The 14,102-nt window shown below is 36.0% G+C and overlaps 1 protein-coding gene across 1 annotated transcript; it reads left to right on the top strand.

Annotated features, from left to right (window-relative positions):
- Positions 1-11,616: 11,616 nt before the first annotated feature.
- LOC306847327 (gap junction beta-4 protein-like) lies at positions 11,617-14,056 on the top strand (the record flags this gene model as incomplete). The annotated part of the gene is made up of 1 exon (XM_079381219.1): positions 11,617-14,056. One exon carries the CDS (start codon positions 11,617-11,619, stop codon positions 12,382-12,384), a length of 768 nt encoding a protein of 255 aa, XP_079237345.1. The 3' UTR covers positions 12,385-14,056.
- Positions 14,057-14,102: the final 46 nt, after the last annotated feature.

Here is a 14,102-nt window from a genome sequence, read left to right on the forward strand (position 1 = left end):
TGTTTCTATGCATGTCCACAAACCTACACGTGTTGTGTCCAAATGTGACTCATCCAGGAATCAATGACACCAACTCCTTAATGAGGATCATTGTCTGGCTGTGTAGTCTATTATCTGGCATGCTAGCAGTAATGTATGCATTCAAGGGCATGTAGAAAACAGGTCAGAGGCAACCAGAACTCTCTGGGGCCATAGTTCATTAATAGTCATAGTCCATGTGAGGGATTTTCTACAGGTTGCATCAGACAGTATGTAAGCAGGTGGGGGTAATCAGGTGCAGAGGACAGACATTGCTTTGAGATAAATTCCTCAAGCTACACTGTTCACTGATTCTTAAGACATTGAGCCCAATTAGTATTCTTTAAAAATAATAACATTTTCACTTTCATACATAAACTGCCATTTAAACGTTTGAAGTTAGAAAGATAAAAAAAAATTATATATATATATATATATATATATATATGTGTATATATTTTTGAAATATTTCTCTCATGCTCACCAAGATTTATCCATCTATCTGGCTGTCTAAATTCATTAAGAAAAATGAATAATATATATAAAAAAAGTATATATATATATATATATATATATATATATATATATATATATATATATATATATATATATATATATATATATATATATTATTGCAATTTAAAATTACTTTTATTTGTTATATATTTTAAAATATATAGTTTTTTTATTGAAGTAATTTTGGTTGCATTATAATTTCTGTGTTAACTTTTTTTATTTCAACTTCACCACAAGACACATACACACACACACACACACACACACAAATACAAATGACATTTCATTCATAATGCAAAATATGTTTATTTTATCAACGCAAGTGTCAACCCACCAGATGTTTTGGTCTGATAATGATGACATTTCAATAAATGGAGCTGGAAAGAACAATAGATTTAACAATATTTATAATAATTGTTTAAACCTTTTTTTTTTTTTGACTATATGATCCATATTGACAGACAGACAATGAAAAACATAAATTTTGCAGGAGGTTGTGTCAAACCGTAAATTAATGCCTACCATTGATTTTAAATAATTCCTTGGCAAACTTTTCATTTCCAGACTGTTTTGCTCCATATCTCAAGAATCAGGGTGCTGACATGAAGAGAGAAAACCTATGCATTCATACTTTCACAAACACACACCCGTTTGTCACTCTCTATCTGTGTCCTCACTTTGACAGCTGAACCAAGAAGGCTGCAGACATACTGAAGTTCTCTAATCAGCTGACTTGGCTCACCGTGTCCTTCTGATTGCCACAGCAATTAGAAGTCTGACCACAGATTGCTGTCTGCTGGTTGAAACCAGACCAAAAAGAAGGATAGAAGAGAAATATAGGCTGTGTCCAAATTCAGGGTCTGCATCCTTCGGAGTACTCATTTGAAGGATGTTACGTCACAGCGCCGCGACGAAGGCTGTCCAAATTCGTAGGATCCTTCAAATGCGGCCCACAAATACGTCCTCCTTTTCCCCGAATTGGAAGGATGGGTGTGGTGGATCCTTTCCCGTCCTACCTATCCCATAATTCTTTTCGGCAGAGCGTAATGGCGGACGAAGCGAGCGGTAGCGGAGTGGGAGAGGAGTTTCTCTGACAAAACAAGCTAAAGTTTATGCTTCGGCTCAATGAATTTGTAGGAGAAATTAGTAGAATACTTAAAAACAAATAAAAATAGGCTATAATGGCTTACCTGGATGTGACTGTCTTGTAGTCTGATATAAAAAACTCTCCGACAACGAGCAAAGAAAGTATTTAATTTATTTAATTGCTTTATTTCTTCCAAAAGAATTAAAATGAGGAGAATAACTCTTTGTTTGTCCATTTTCCCGCTTCTTGCTTGGCGCTGTCACGGTTGCTAGGCGACAGGATATGCACAACGGGTAAGGGAGGGAACTGAAAGAAGGGTAGGCTGTCCAAATTCACAAACACCGACTTCCGGGTTTTGCGGACGTCGGAGGATCCCTCCTCCTTCAACCGGATCCTAAGGAGAATGCAGACCCTGAATTTGGACACAGCCATACACTCACCGGCCACTTTATTAGGTACACCTGTTCAATTGCTTGGTAACACAAATTGCTAATCAGCCAATCGCATGGCAGCAACTCAATGCATTTAGATCTAGATGTGGTGAAGATGACTTGCTGAAGTCCAAACCAAGCATCAGAATGGGGAAGAAAGGGGATTTAAGTGACTTTGAATGTGGAATGGTTGTTGGTGCCAGACGGGCTGGTCTGAGTATTTCAAAAACTGCTGATCTACTGGGATTTTCACGTACAACATCTCTATGGTTTACAGAGAATGGTCCGAAAAAGAGAAAATATCCAGTGAGTGGCAGTTGTGTGGACGAAAATGCCTTGTTGATGTCAGAGGTCAGAGGAGAATGGGCAGACTGGTTAGAGATGATAGAAAGGCAGCAGTAACTCAAATAACCACTCTTTTACAACCAAGGTATGCAGAATACCATCTCTGAACGCACAACACATCGAACCCTGAAGCAGATGGGCTACAGCAGCAGAAGACCACACCGGGTGCTGCTCCTGTAAGCTAAGAACAGGAAACGGAGGCTACAATTCGCACCGGCTCACCAAAATTGGACAATAGAAGATTGGATAAATGTTGCCTGGTCTGAGTCTCGATTTTCTGCTGCAACATTCAGATGGTAGGGTCAGAATTTGGCTTAAAGAACATGAAAGCATGGATCCATCCTGCCTTGTCTCAACTGTTCAGGCTGGTGGTGGTGGTGTAATGGTGTGGGGGATATTTTCTTGGCACACTTTAGGTCCCTTAGTACCAATTGAGCATCGTTTAAACGCCACAGCCTACCTGAGTATTGTTGCTGACCAAGTCCATCCTTTTATCACTACAGTGTACCCATCTTCTGATGGCTACTTCCAGCGGGATAATGCACCATGTCACAAAGCTCAAATAATCTCAGACTGGTTTCTTGAACATGACACTGAGTTCACTTTACTCAAATGGCCTCCGCAGTCACCAGATCTCAATCCAATAGAGCACCTTTGGAATGTGGTGGAATGGAAGATTCGCATCATGGATGTGAAGCCGACAAATCTGCAGCAACTGCGTGATGCTATCATGTCAATATGGACCAAAATCTCTGAGGAATGTTTCCAACACCTTGTTGAATCTATGCCATGAAGAATTAAGGCAGTTCTGAAGGCAAAAGGGGGTCCAACCCAGTACTAGCCAGGTGTACCTAATAAAGTGGCCAGTGAGTGTAAATTATAGGGATTACACAAATCACACAGCAATAACAAACCACCTCAGATGAATTCTTAAAAAAAAAAAAAAAATTCTGAAAAAAAAAAAATCATTCTGATTTATATGTATCTATTTTTGTGAAAATGCAAAGTTGATGTGTGTGTGTGTGTGTGTGTGTAGAGTGGTGGCTAAAATTATTAGAACACTAGTATTTTCACCAGCTAAAAAATGGTTTTAAGTCAGTTATTTCTATCTTTTGCTGTAATGTGTTATTTGTAAGTTTATATTTCACATTTATTTTAAAAACTTTCTAATTTTTTTACATCAAATTGCAATTATCACAATGACTCGATTTAGACTTCATATAAGTATGAGTTTGTATGTCATTCTTTTCCCCCCCATAATTATGACAGAATCAATTATGAAATAAGAAGTTAAAATAAGGACATACTACTGTAGATCATAATTATGAGATAAAAATGTGAAATTATTAGATTTAAGTGAATTGATTATAATTCAAATTATAAAATTAAATTAAAATGATAAGATTATAATTATTATTATAGTTATTTCATGTTTTTTTTTTTTTATCTTGTAATTATGACTTGGTAAGTCATTTCCAAATTTTCTTCTCATAATTACGGCTGTCAAGTATCTCATTATTTTTGACTTTTTACAGTATCATTATGATTTACCAAAGCATGATTTATTTTTTTTCCTTATCTGGCTAAAGTTTCTGCAAAGTTTAGATTTAAATTCTAAATGAAATGCTGCATCTAAGCCAATGTCAGTATGAGATTTCAAACTCGAACCAAATAACAAATGTAACAAACTGGAATTAATTCCAGAATAGATAAAAAAAAACGTAACCAGAATGTCTGAGGAATTTCACCACAGGGACGCCTTGCAAGCACTGTTAAAAAGATGTTCACATTTTAACATTCACATTTTTATTGAAAACCACAGAATGAAAAGATGGCGCTTCAGCTTCAACCATCAAAACTTTCAAAAACTCCAGTAACTGGAATTGAGTCCAAGCACTGTTCACTCTAGGTGATGTCCTGAAGGCTAGAGCAAAACATACTCTCACACTCCATGCCTCCTGCAAAAGTGAGCCACAGATCTGTCACAACACAGACCTGCAGAGAAATTACCCCTTTGTCATAGCGGTTCAAGAACAGTTCTGTGTTCCAGCTGGCATTTGAGTTGCCAGTTATGACAAGCGGAAGCTCTGCTTCAGCAGGACACATCTACATTCACCGAGGTCTGGCTGAGATGCTTCATGACAGCTCTCCTTTCCTTCCCCCCTCGACACAACCCCATCCTTCCTCTGGTTCAGAAGAGCACAGTCTTGACTGCTAAGTCACTGTCTCTCTCACAGCCTGGTTGCCAGGTTTCCCTTTCATATCCTTCTCCCTTATAGCAAATTCATGTCAATCCTGGTCTCAAGGTCTTCCCTCTTTCTCCCACCACAACATTTTGTCTCGGTGACCTCTGGTAAACCTCCTGGGTGATGCAGACAGAGACGAAAGATTTGGTATATAGAACCAGACTAACAGCCTTTTTTGAAATAGTGATCATGGTCTCCAATGTGCTGCTTCTCCAGAGATCTTGCACTAGGCCTACATTTATGTTCCTTGAGGTTGCTTTCTTTACCTAAGCTTCAAATACGAGGTACAACATGGTCTATTGTGGGCAGTTCAGCAGGGCGTGAAGGCTGAAAGCCGCAGTCCACAACAAAATACTATGAAGGAAAATCTAACAGGTAGAAATAGGTTAGGTTTAGTTCAGAAGACGCAGTTTGGGTTATTAATATTTAGGCTGACAGTTTAATTAAAAAGTGAGTCACAAATATAGAATTACTCTGCAGCTGTGTTGCTTCTTTTCTCAGCATGAGGCAGAGTTATAAAGCTCTTTTCCAAAGCTTCAGCGATAACCTGCTGGCTTCTGAGAAAATGTTGATGGAGGATAGTGGAACTTCAGCCCTCTCTAGTGGTGCCATTGTGAAATGATCAAAGACGCTCTTTGTTCTACTACGGCTGGTACAATGATCTCCAGTGATGAAGATAGACTATATAGTGGCATGCTCTTCTGGACCATAATTCTGCTGCTATTAAAATATCACAAAACTGGTCAAGTATATTTTCAGATTATATTTTACTAAACAATCAGAACAAACAACAAATAAATAAAGAAAATTAAGGTATTTTTCTCAGTTGTTGCATTATTTTCATGGCAATGAAGTACACATGCAAATAAATAAAATCAGTACGTAAAATATTAAATTCATTAAACAAGGTTATATTAAATGAATAGTTTACATTAAATAAATTATTATAGAAATGTACACTACCATTTAAATGTCTGGAGTCTGTAAGATTTTTTATTCGATTTGAATACTTTTATTCAGCAAGGGAATATTAAATTAATTAAAAGTTACAGTAAAGGCTTTTACATGGTTACAAAATATTTATGTTTCAAATAAATTTTGCTCTTTTGAAATGTCTATTCAAAGAAATTGTCACATCAATGTATTCCACAAGAAAAAGCCTATTAGAATTATTTCTGAAGGGCCATGTTGCCATCTATCTACAACAGTTATTTAATATGTACTAATATATTAAAACATTATTATTTTTCACATTATGTATTTGTGTATGTATTTATTTATTTTAATCAAATAAATGTAGCTTTAGTGAGCATATGAGCCCTTTTTCAAAAACAAACATCTCCATACTTTTTAATGGTAATGCATGTAATAATCTTTTTAACAACTTTCTGTATTAGAATAATGAAACTCTAAAGAAAAAAAAAATGTTGGGTCAAAAAAAACCCAGCGCTGGGTGAAATAAGGACAAACCCAGGGGTTGGGTTAAATTTTTAACCCATGCAGCCTTCTGGGTAGCTTTATTTAACTAAAACTAAAATTTACTATATGGCTGGCTTAAAATGGACCCCAAATAGGTTGTAAATAAAATAAAAAAATCTGACACAATTTCTAGAGGCATCAACAATAATCAAAATGTGAACATTTATTAATAAGCATTTTCTAAAAAAAAAAAAGTCTATTATTAAATTATTATTTATTAAACTCAAATCAATATTCATTTTTTAACATTAATTAATGTTAATTTTCAACCTATTTTGGGCCAAGAAATATAGTAATTTTTAAGCAATAGTTGAATTCATTAAAACTAACCAGAAGGCTGGGCTAAACATTTAACCCAACTGATGGGTTAAAACAACCCAATCACTGAGTTTGACCATATTTCACCCAGCGCTGGGTTATTTTTTTAAACTAAAATATATATATATATATATATATATATATACAGTCAGGTCCATAAATATTGGGACATCGACACAATTCTAACATTTTTGGCTCTATACACCACCACAATGGATTTCAAATGAAACGAACAAGATGTGCTTTAACTGCAGACTGTCAGGTTTAATTTGAGGGTATTTACATCCAAATCAGGTGAACGGTGTAGGAATTACAACAGTTTGCATATGTGCCTCCCACTTGTTTTAAGGGACCAAAAGTAATGGGACAATTGGCTTCTCAGCTGTTCCATGGCCAGGTGTGTGTTATTCCCTTATTATCCCAATTACAATGAGCAGATAAAAGGTCCAGAGTTCATTTCAAGTGTGCTATTTGCATTTGGAATCTGTTGCTGTCAACTGTCAAGATGAGATCCAAAGAGCTGTCACTATCAGTGAAGCAAGCCATCATTAGGCTGAAAAAACAAAACAAACCCATCAGAGAGATAGCAAAAACATTAGGCGTGGCCAAAACAACTGTTTGGAACATTCTTAAAAAGAAGGAACGCACCGGTGAGCTCAGCAACACCAAAAGACCCGGAAGACCACAGAGAACAACTGTGGTGGATGACCAAATAATTCTTTCCCTGGTGAAGAAAACACCCTTCACAACAGTTGGCCAGATCAAGAACACTCTCCAGGAGGTAGGTGTATGTGTGTCAAAGTCAACAATCAAGAGAAGACTTCACCAGAGTGAATACAGAGGGTTCACCACAAGATGTAAACCATTGGTGAGCCTCAAAAACAGGAAGGCCAGATTAGAGTTTGCCAAACGACATCTAAAAAGCCTTCACAGTTCTGGAACAACATCCTATGGACAGATGAGACCAAGATCAACTTGTGCCAGAGTGATAGGAAGAGAAGAGTATGGAGAAGGAAAGGATCTGCTCATGATCCTAAGCATACCACCTCATCAGTGAAGCATGGTGGTGGTAGTGTCATGCCGTGGGCATGTATGGCTGCCAGTGGAACTGGTTCTCTTGTATTTATTGATGATGTGACTGCTGACAAAAGCAGCAGGATGAATTCTGAAGTGTTTCGGGCAATATTATCTGCTCATATTCAGCCAAATGCTTCAGAACTCACTGGACGGCGCTTCACAGTGCAGATGGACAATGACCCAAAGCATACTGCAAAAGCAACCAAAGAGTTTTTGAAGGGAAAGAAGTGGACTGTTATGCAATGGCCAAGTCAATCACCTGGCCTGAATCCGATTGAGCATGCATTTCACTTGCTGAAGACAAAACTGAAGGGAAAATGCCCCAAGAACAAGCAGGAACTGAAGACGGTTGCAGTAGAGGCCTGGCAGAGCATCACCAGGGATGAAACCCAGCGTCTGGTGATGTCTATGCGTTCCAGACTTCAGGTTGTAATTGACTGCAAAGGATTTGCAACCAAGTATTAAAAAGTGAAAGTTTGATATATGATTATTATTCTGTCCCATTACTTTTGGTCCCTTAACAAGTGGGAGGCACATATGCAAACTGATGTAATTCCTACACCGTTCACCTGATTTGGATGTAAATACCCTCAAATTAAAGCTGACAGTCTGCAGTTAAAGCACATCTTGTTAGTTTCATTTGAAATCCATTGTGGTGGTGTATAGAGCCAAAAATGTTAGAATTGTGTCGATGTCCCAATATTTATGGACCTGACTGTATATATATATATAGAGAGAGAGAGAGAGTGAACTACCACTGAAAATAATGTAAATTAGAACAAAACATTAATTAGCAAATACATTAATTGATTTAATCAAATGCCTGAAAACATTACCGTAATGAGAACTTGTGGTTAAGGAATGTACTTAATTATATTTTTTTGTTTTAAAAGTATTGATGCAAAATGCAGCCTGTTAAGATTTCTGTAAAGCATTGGAAATGAGAGTCAGGTTTACTGTCAGTGAGGGCATATAGGAGACAGGGTCATACAGCTTTTATAACTCCATGTTTTATGTATCACATTGAGAAACAGGCATTAGGGGCACTTGCTAACAATGTTTATACCTGGGTCATAAAAAGGCATAAATCCTGGTCTGTATTCAAAATGTCATACGTTTAATCTAAAATATTTTCCATGATAGGTCTTGGGACTATCCTATGGCCTTCCAAACAACCTCTACAAGGATATCAATTTAGATCCAACTGTGGGCAAATTTGGACAAGAGAGAGTTGGGAGGAGATCAGTCCAAAAATAGAAACATGCCAAATCAGTGAGGAATTCCGGATACATGTTCTGCATAAGCTGTTATGTGTTATAGGTAAACATAAACTTGCAGTGCTGTATATCTGCATGCAAACTCTCACAGATGGGTACGGTGCAGACAAGCTGACAGCCTGAGGCATTATATTTGAAAACAAACTCCTTTTGACAGCACGGAGGTGAAAGTTGTATCCAATTACTCTCGGAGAGCCTCGCAGAAGCAACATGACAAATATCCGTGCATATTCACCCACATACACACCAGGCTGTAACCATGGCACCACCAGCCTGCAGGAGGAAATAGCGCTTCAGCCCACTGCACCCTCAGCTATTTTGTCCTCATGTCCATGTCTTTGAAGTAGATGCAAAAGTCTTCTTCCTGCTCCCATCTTCTATGTGTATATCTGCACTTCTTCATTTCCAGCTGTATGATACTGAATCTTCTCATGAAAACACGTGACATACATAAAGTGATCCACCCTTTGGAGGAATGCTGTTTTTTGCTTTTAGTCTGGTCTATAAATAAAACACTAGCTCATAACACTTTCAGTTTGACTGTTTTTTGTTTTTAGTTTTGATTCTAATCACTCTGATTCTGCTGTGTTTTTTACACCATACACTGAAAAAAAAAAAAAAAAAAAAAAAAAGTTGAGACAACTTAAAATTTTAAGGCAACCAGCTTCAGCAGATTTTTGAGTTTTTTGAGCTATTTTTATGTGTGAATGTATAAAGAAAGAATAACCAACTTTATTCCAGATACACCATATAAATGTGGCATGTCAAATATTATAAAAAAAATAATTTTATAAAAATATATAAAAAATATTGAAAATGTAGTCTAGCTTTATGAGAATTCAGTTAACACAGCAATATAAGATGATGACTCTACATTTCTATACTAGAACAATGTTATTTAATTCAAAGCACTTCACATACATTGTACTGAGCAAAAACACACACACACACCCACAGATACACACACCTATAAATAAACAAAAATGTGCAGTCCTGAACTTCTTTGAAGTTCGTTTAGTTTTAAAGCAGTCTGAGTAACTTTATTAAACTATTATTATTGTGCCAGTGTACACAAAACTAATTACAATAGCAAATCCCCTACAGTAGAGCTGAAGAATAAATAATTAGGTTTCATTTCAGTTTAATACTTGCATTTGGTTTCATTTGACGTAGGTGAATCTAGTCATAGATGTGATCTGGCACAGCCTTCCAGCAAAATCAAGTCTGTCTACATTGTCAAATGAAGGCAGAGGTTCCTTTGTGATTCCAGTTCATATTGTATCTCCCCGAAATCTAAAAAGGTAAGGACATATATGATTTATATCAGCTCAAACTAAAGAGGATGGTTTTAAATACTCTTCACTATGATAGGGATCGAGACTCATATCATTTAGTACCGTAAATACATGTAATTTATCGTTTTTAAAAAAATGATGTTGATTTGTTTTGATCTGTACACTTTACCTTAAACTGTTAGATACATTGTGTGGATTACATGCACATATCTGCTAAATGTACATTGTGAGATTTCTTCCGTAAAGATCATCTATCAAGAGAACAAGAAATTCAAACAATGAGAACCCTTTTTTTTTTAAAACAAGTTTTGAACACAATACTGTTGCAAACTAACAAGTACACATTCAATGGTAAATCTATTCATTCATGTGAATACTGCATGTAGAACTATAATGACCTATAATGAAAAGTAGTAAAAATAGTACACTTTAACACATTGGTTCGATATATTGATCAATATATCAATATATCCTCAGACTGGATCACACACTATGCGATTTTCTAAATCTGTCAACACAAATCTGCAGACTGCCTCTGACTTTTGACAACTAGCGTCAATTTCTCCAGACTGTAAATTGGGCCAAAAATCATGTAGCATATTCCAGCCTTAAGTTGCAAATTTCTTGCTTTTAAAAAAAAAAAAAACTGATTGATGGACCACTGTAAAAGAATCAGAACAGACAATGAAAGCCCCCTAAAATAGATAAGCACTTACTGCTACAATTACAATTTAATTAGCAATTTCTTGACATGACATCAACATATGATGCTATAAAAATCTAAGTTTTTTTTTTTTAAGAAAAAGAAAGTCTCTCTAAAAAGAGGAAGACACCTACCCACACACATACACAATAGCTTTAACTATTGTTATTTGAAGCTGCCTAATTTATAGCTCCTTGATCCTCAAAAAGCTGAACAGTGTTGCCAAGAGACCATTCTGATTCTGAACAAAAGAGGCCAATAGAACAAGAAACCAAAAGTACATGGCAGGGTAATTCGGGAAATTCTTTGAGTTAGAGCTCAGAATATATATAAATTAAATATTCAATAAATATATACATAATATGATACATAATATATAAATAATATCATTTTTTAGTTCATGGTGAGAAAATATTGTGTAAAATTATTTTAATTTAGACAACTCTGCCATAATCAAATTTGCTTTAAATCAGTCAAACCTTGTATAAATTATGACTAATAAAACAATAAAAACTACAATCAAATGATGAAAATGGATAATCATTTTGATATTTGCTTGATATTACATTAACCAAAATTATTAAATTATTATTGTTTATAAAGATTACTTCTGAGTGAGTGTTAGATGATGGCAAAGCTAATCTAAAGAGAAAATGAGCATGTATAATTCACCATTCATAGGAATAAACATATCTAAAACTGTTAACCAATATGATTATTGAACATTCCTGTCTCAGATACTGCCACTAAACTACTGGTTTTTTATTTTTGTTTGTAGGATTAACATCCTGGTATGAGTAAGACGTCTGTTTGTGGTGATAGACATGAACTGGTTGTCCCTACAGGTCCTGCTTGGCGGGGTAAGCCAATACTCCACAGTCTTTGGCCGTGTCTGGCTATCTGTGGTGTTTGTCTTCCGTATCATGGTGTTTGTGGTGGCTGCTCAGCAGGTGTGGAGTGATGAACAGAAAGAATTCATCTGCAACACTGCCCAGCCGGGTTGTACTAACGTTTGCTATGACAGTTTTTTCCCCATCTCCCACATCCGTCTATGGGCTCTCCAGATAATTTTTGTCACTTGCCCATCTCTCTTGGTGGTCGCTCACGTCAAGTATCGTGAAATGAAGGATCAGAAGTACGCCAATATCCACCAGGGAGAACACCTGTATGCCAACCCAGGAAAGAAGCGTGGAGGGCTGTGGTACACCTACATACTCAGCCTAGTGTTCAAAGCCGGCTTGGATGCAGGCTTCCTCTCTATTTTGTACATAATTTATAAATTCGACATGCCAAATGTCACAAAATGTTCTGTGGCACCTTGTCCAAATACAGTTGACTGCTACATCTCCCGTGCTACAGAAAAGAAAATCTTCACCCTCTTTATGGTGGTCACCTCTTCGGTGTGCATCTTCATGTGTATCTGTGAGATTTTCTATCTGATTACCAAAAAAGTTCAAAAGTACCTGCTCAGACAGCAAGAAAGGAAACACAATTACATAAGGGTGGATCCTACAGCCTCATCAAACCTGAATCTCAGCAACTCTGAAAAAGCAAAGGCCACCACCAGGGAGAAGGATTCAGAACCGGCATAAATATAGTCTGAACTGACTGTGACACAATCAAGCACAATAAACACCAATAAGACACACTGGATCTTGGCTATATTATAGAGAATCCAGTCATGCCATTTTTTTCTTCTTGTAGATAATCATTTAAACGGAAAATGAGAAGGTCATAAGGGTGGTACTCTTGAGTCTCATTTACTAAAGGAGCACACTGCCCCCTAGTGTACAGAAAACAACTTTCAGAGAACAACATGGTGGGGAGACTAGTTAGCATTATACCCCTGGCCTAATATAATAAATTAATTAGTGTCCAGTTATTAAAGTCTGAGCTAATCCACAAAACACTGATTAACAGTACAAGAGACTCTTGAAAGCTGGACTGCACTAAACTTAGTTAGTCGTTGCATTTTGCAAATCAATAGTTTTATGATGCTCAAAAACAAATGTTCATGCACATGCACTGTATAGTAATATTGTTTACAGAAATAATGTTTTCAAATATCCCACCACAAGAGTGCCCTATTCTTTTACTGTATATTGTATTTGTCCTTGTTTATTTTGCACATATGTATTTCAAAGTAAAACACTATGTAATACTAAATAAAGCACAAATAAGTACTCCATAACTGAACATAAAGATATATTTCTATTTATAAATGATCAGTTACAATTCATGGGAATATGGCAAAAACATAAATTTATTAAACAAAGAAAATTGGCCAATTTTGCCTAAATAAAGAGTTGTAGATGTGTATACCCTGATTAAATTCAAATGTGTAGCCTATTCAAATTACGTATGCCCTCCATAACAAAGGATTACTTTTATGACCTTTTATGGTATTAATTCCTGACAAATTGTCACGTTTTTATCTCCTGGATGATGACCTGCTTGAGTGTCCTGATCTTTAATATTGCTCAACTTGTCTTTTTCCAAAATCCCCCACATGCGCTTGAGAGTGTCACGTGAAATACTTGTCCAGTGCAGGATTTTCAATTTGAGAGAATGTATAGTCACTGTCATGTTGAAAAAAAAAAAGTCCAACAATGCAAGGAATGAGGAAATTATACATCTTTTGTTTCAAAATATGTGAAATCATGACACCATAAAAACTCCTTCACACCTACAGCATTAATGCATTCATATTTAAGAATTTTACTGCGGGATCAGGCACTTCTCACTGTACAGTCTCCCCCCTGGGACACTATTTTAAATGCTATTACATTCAAAATTATTAACTTGGTTTTATGAGATCAGAATATGGATTTCATTTGGAAAGGCTAAATGAATATCTTGTGTTTGACTACAGTAGGAACTTCCAGTTGACAACAACCATGCATTTCAGTGCTGCATGTTGCATCTTTCCAAGCTCTTCACAAAATGAAAGTGAAGGCCCGATTATTTATTTATTTTTGGTAAGGTGTACTCATTTTTGCACTTTTCAATTTATCACATTGGTTAAAACATTGTCCTGATTAACACTGACATGCTTTTCTGGTAATTACTCAACCAAACTTGCTGGAAAATCACTTTCACTTTGTCTCCTTTAGTTTTGAACTTTTTTTTGTGATTTTGATCCCTCTTTCCAATTGTGTTTTTTTTTAATTATTATTTTCTTGGTGACAATGTAAAAAAGAATAACTAACTTTATTCCAGATGCACCATAAATGTGGCATGTCAAATTTCCAATAAAAAATATTGAAAATGTAAAATTTTATGTGAATTTAGTTATTGCAGTAATATACAA

The sequence above is a fragment of the Barbus barbus genome, assembly GCF_936440315.1.
Source record: "Barbus barbus genome assembly, chromosome: 27".
In the NCBI taxonomy this organism is placed as follows: domain Eukaryota; kingdom Metazoa; phylum Chordata; class Actinopteri; order Cypriniformes; family Cyprinidae; genus Barbus; species Barbus barbus.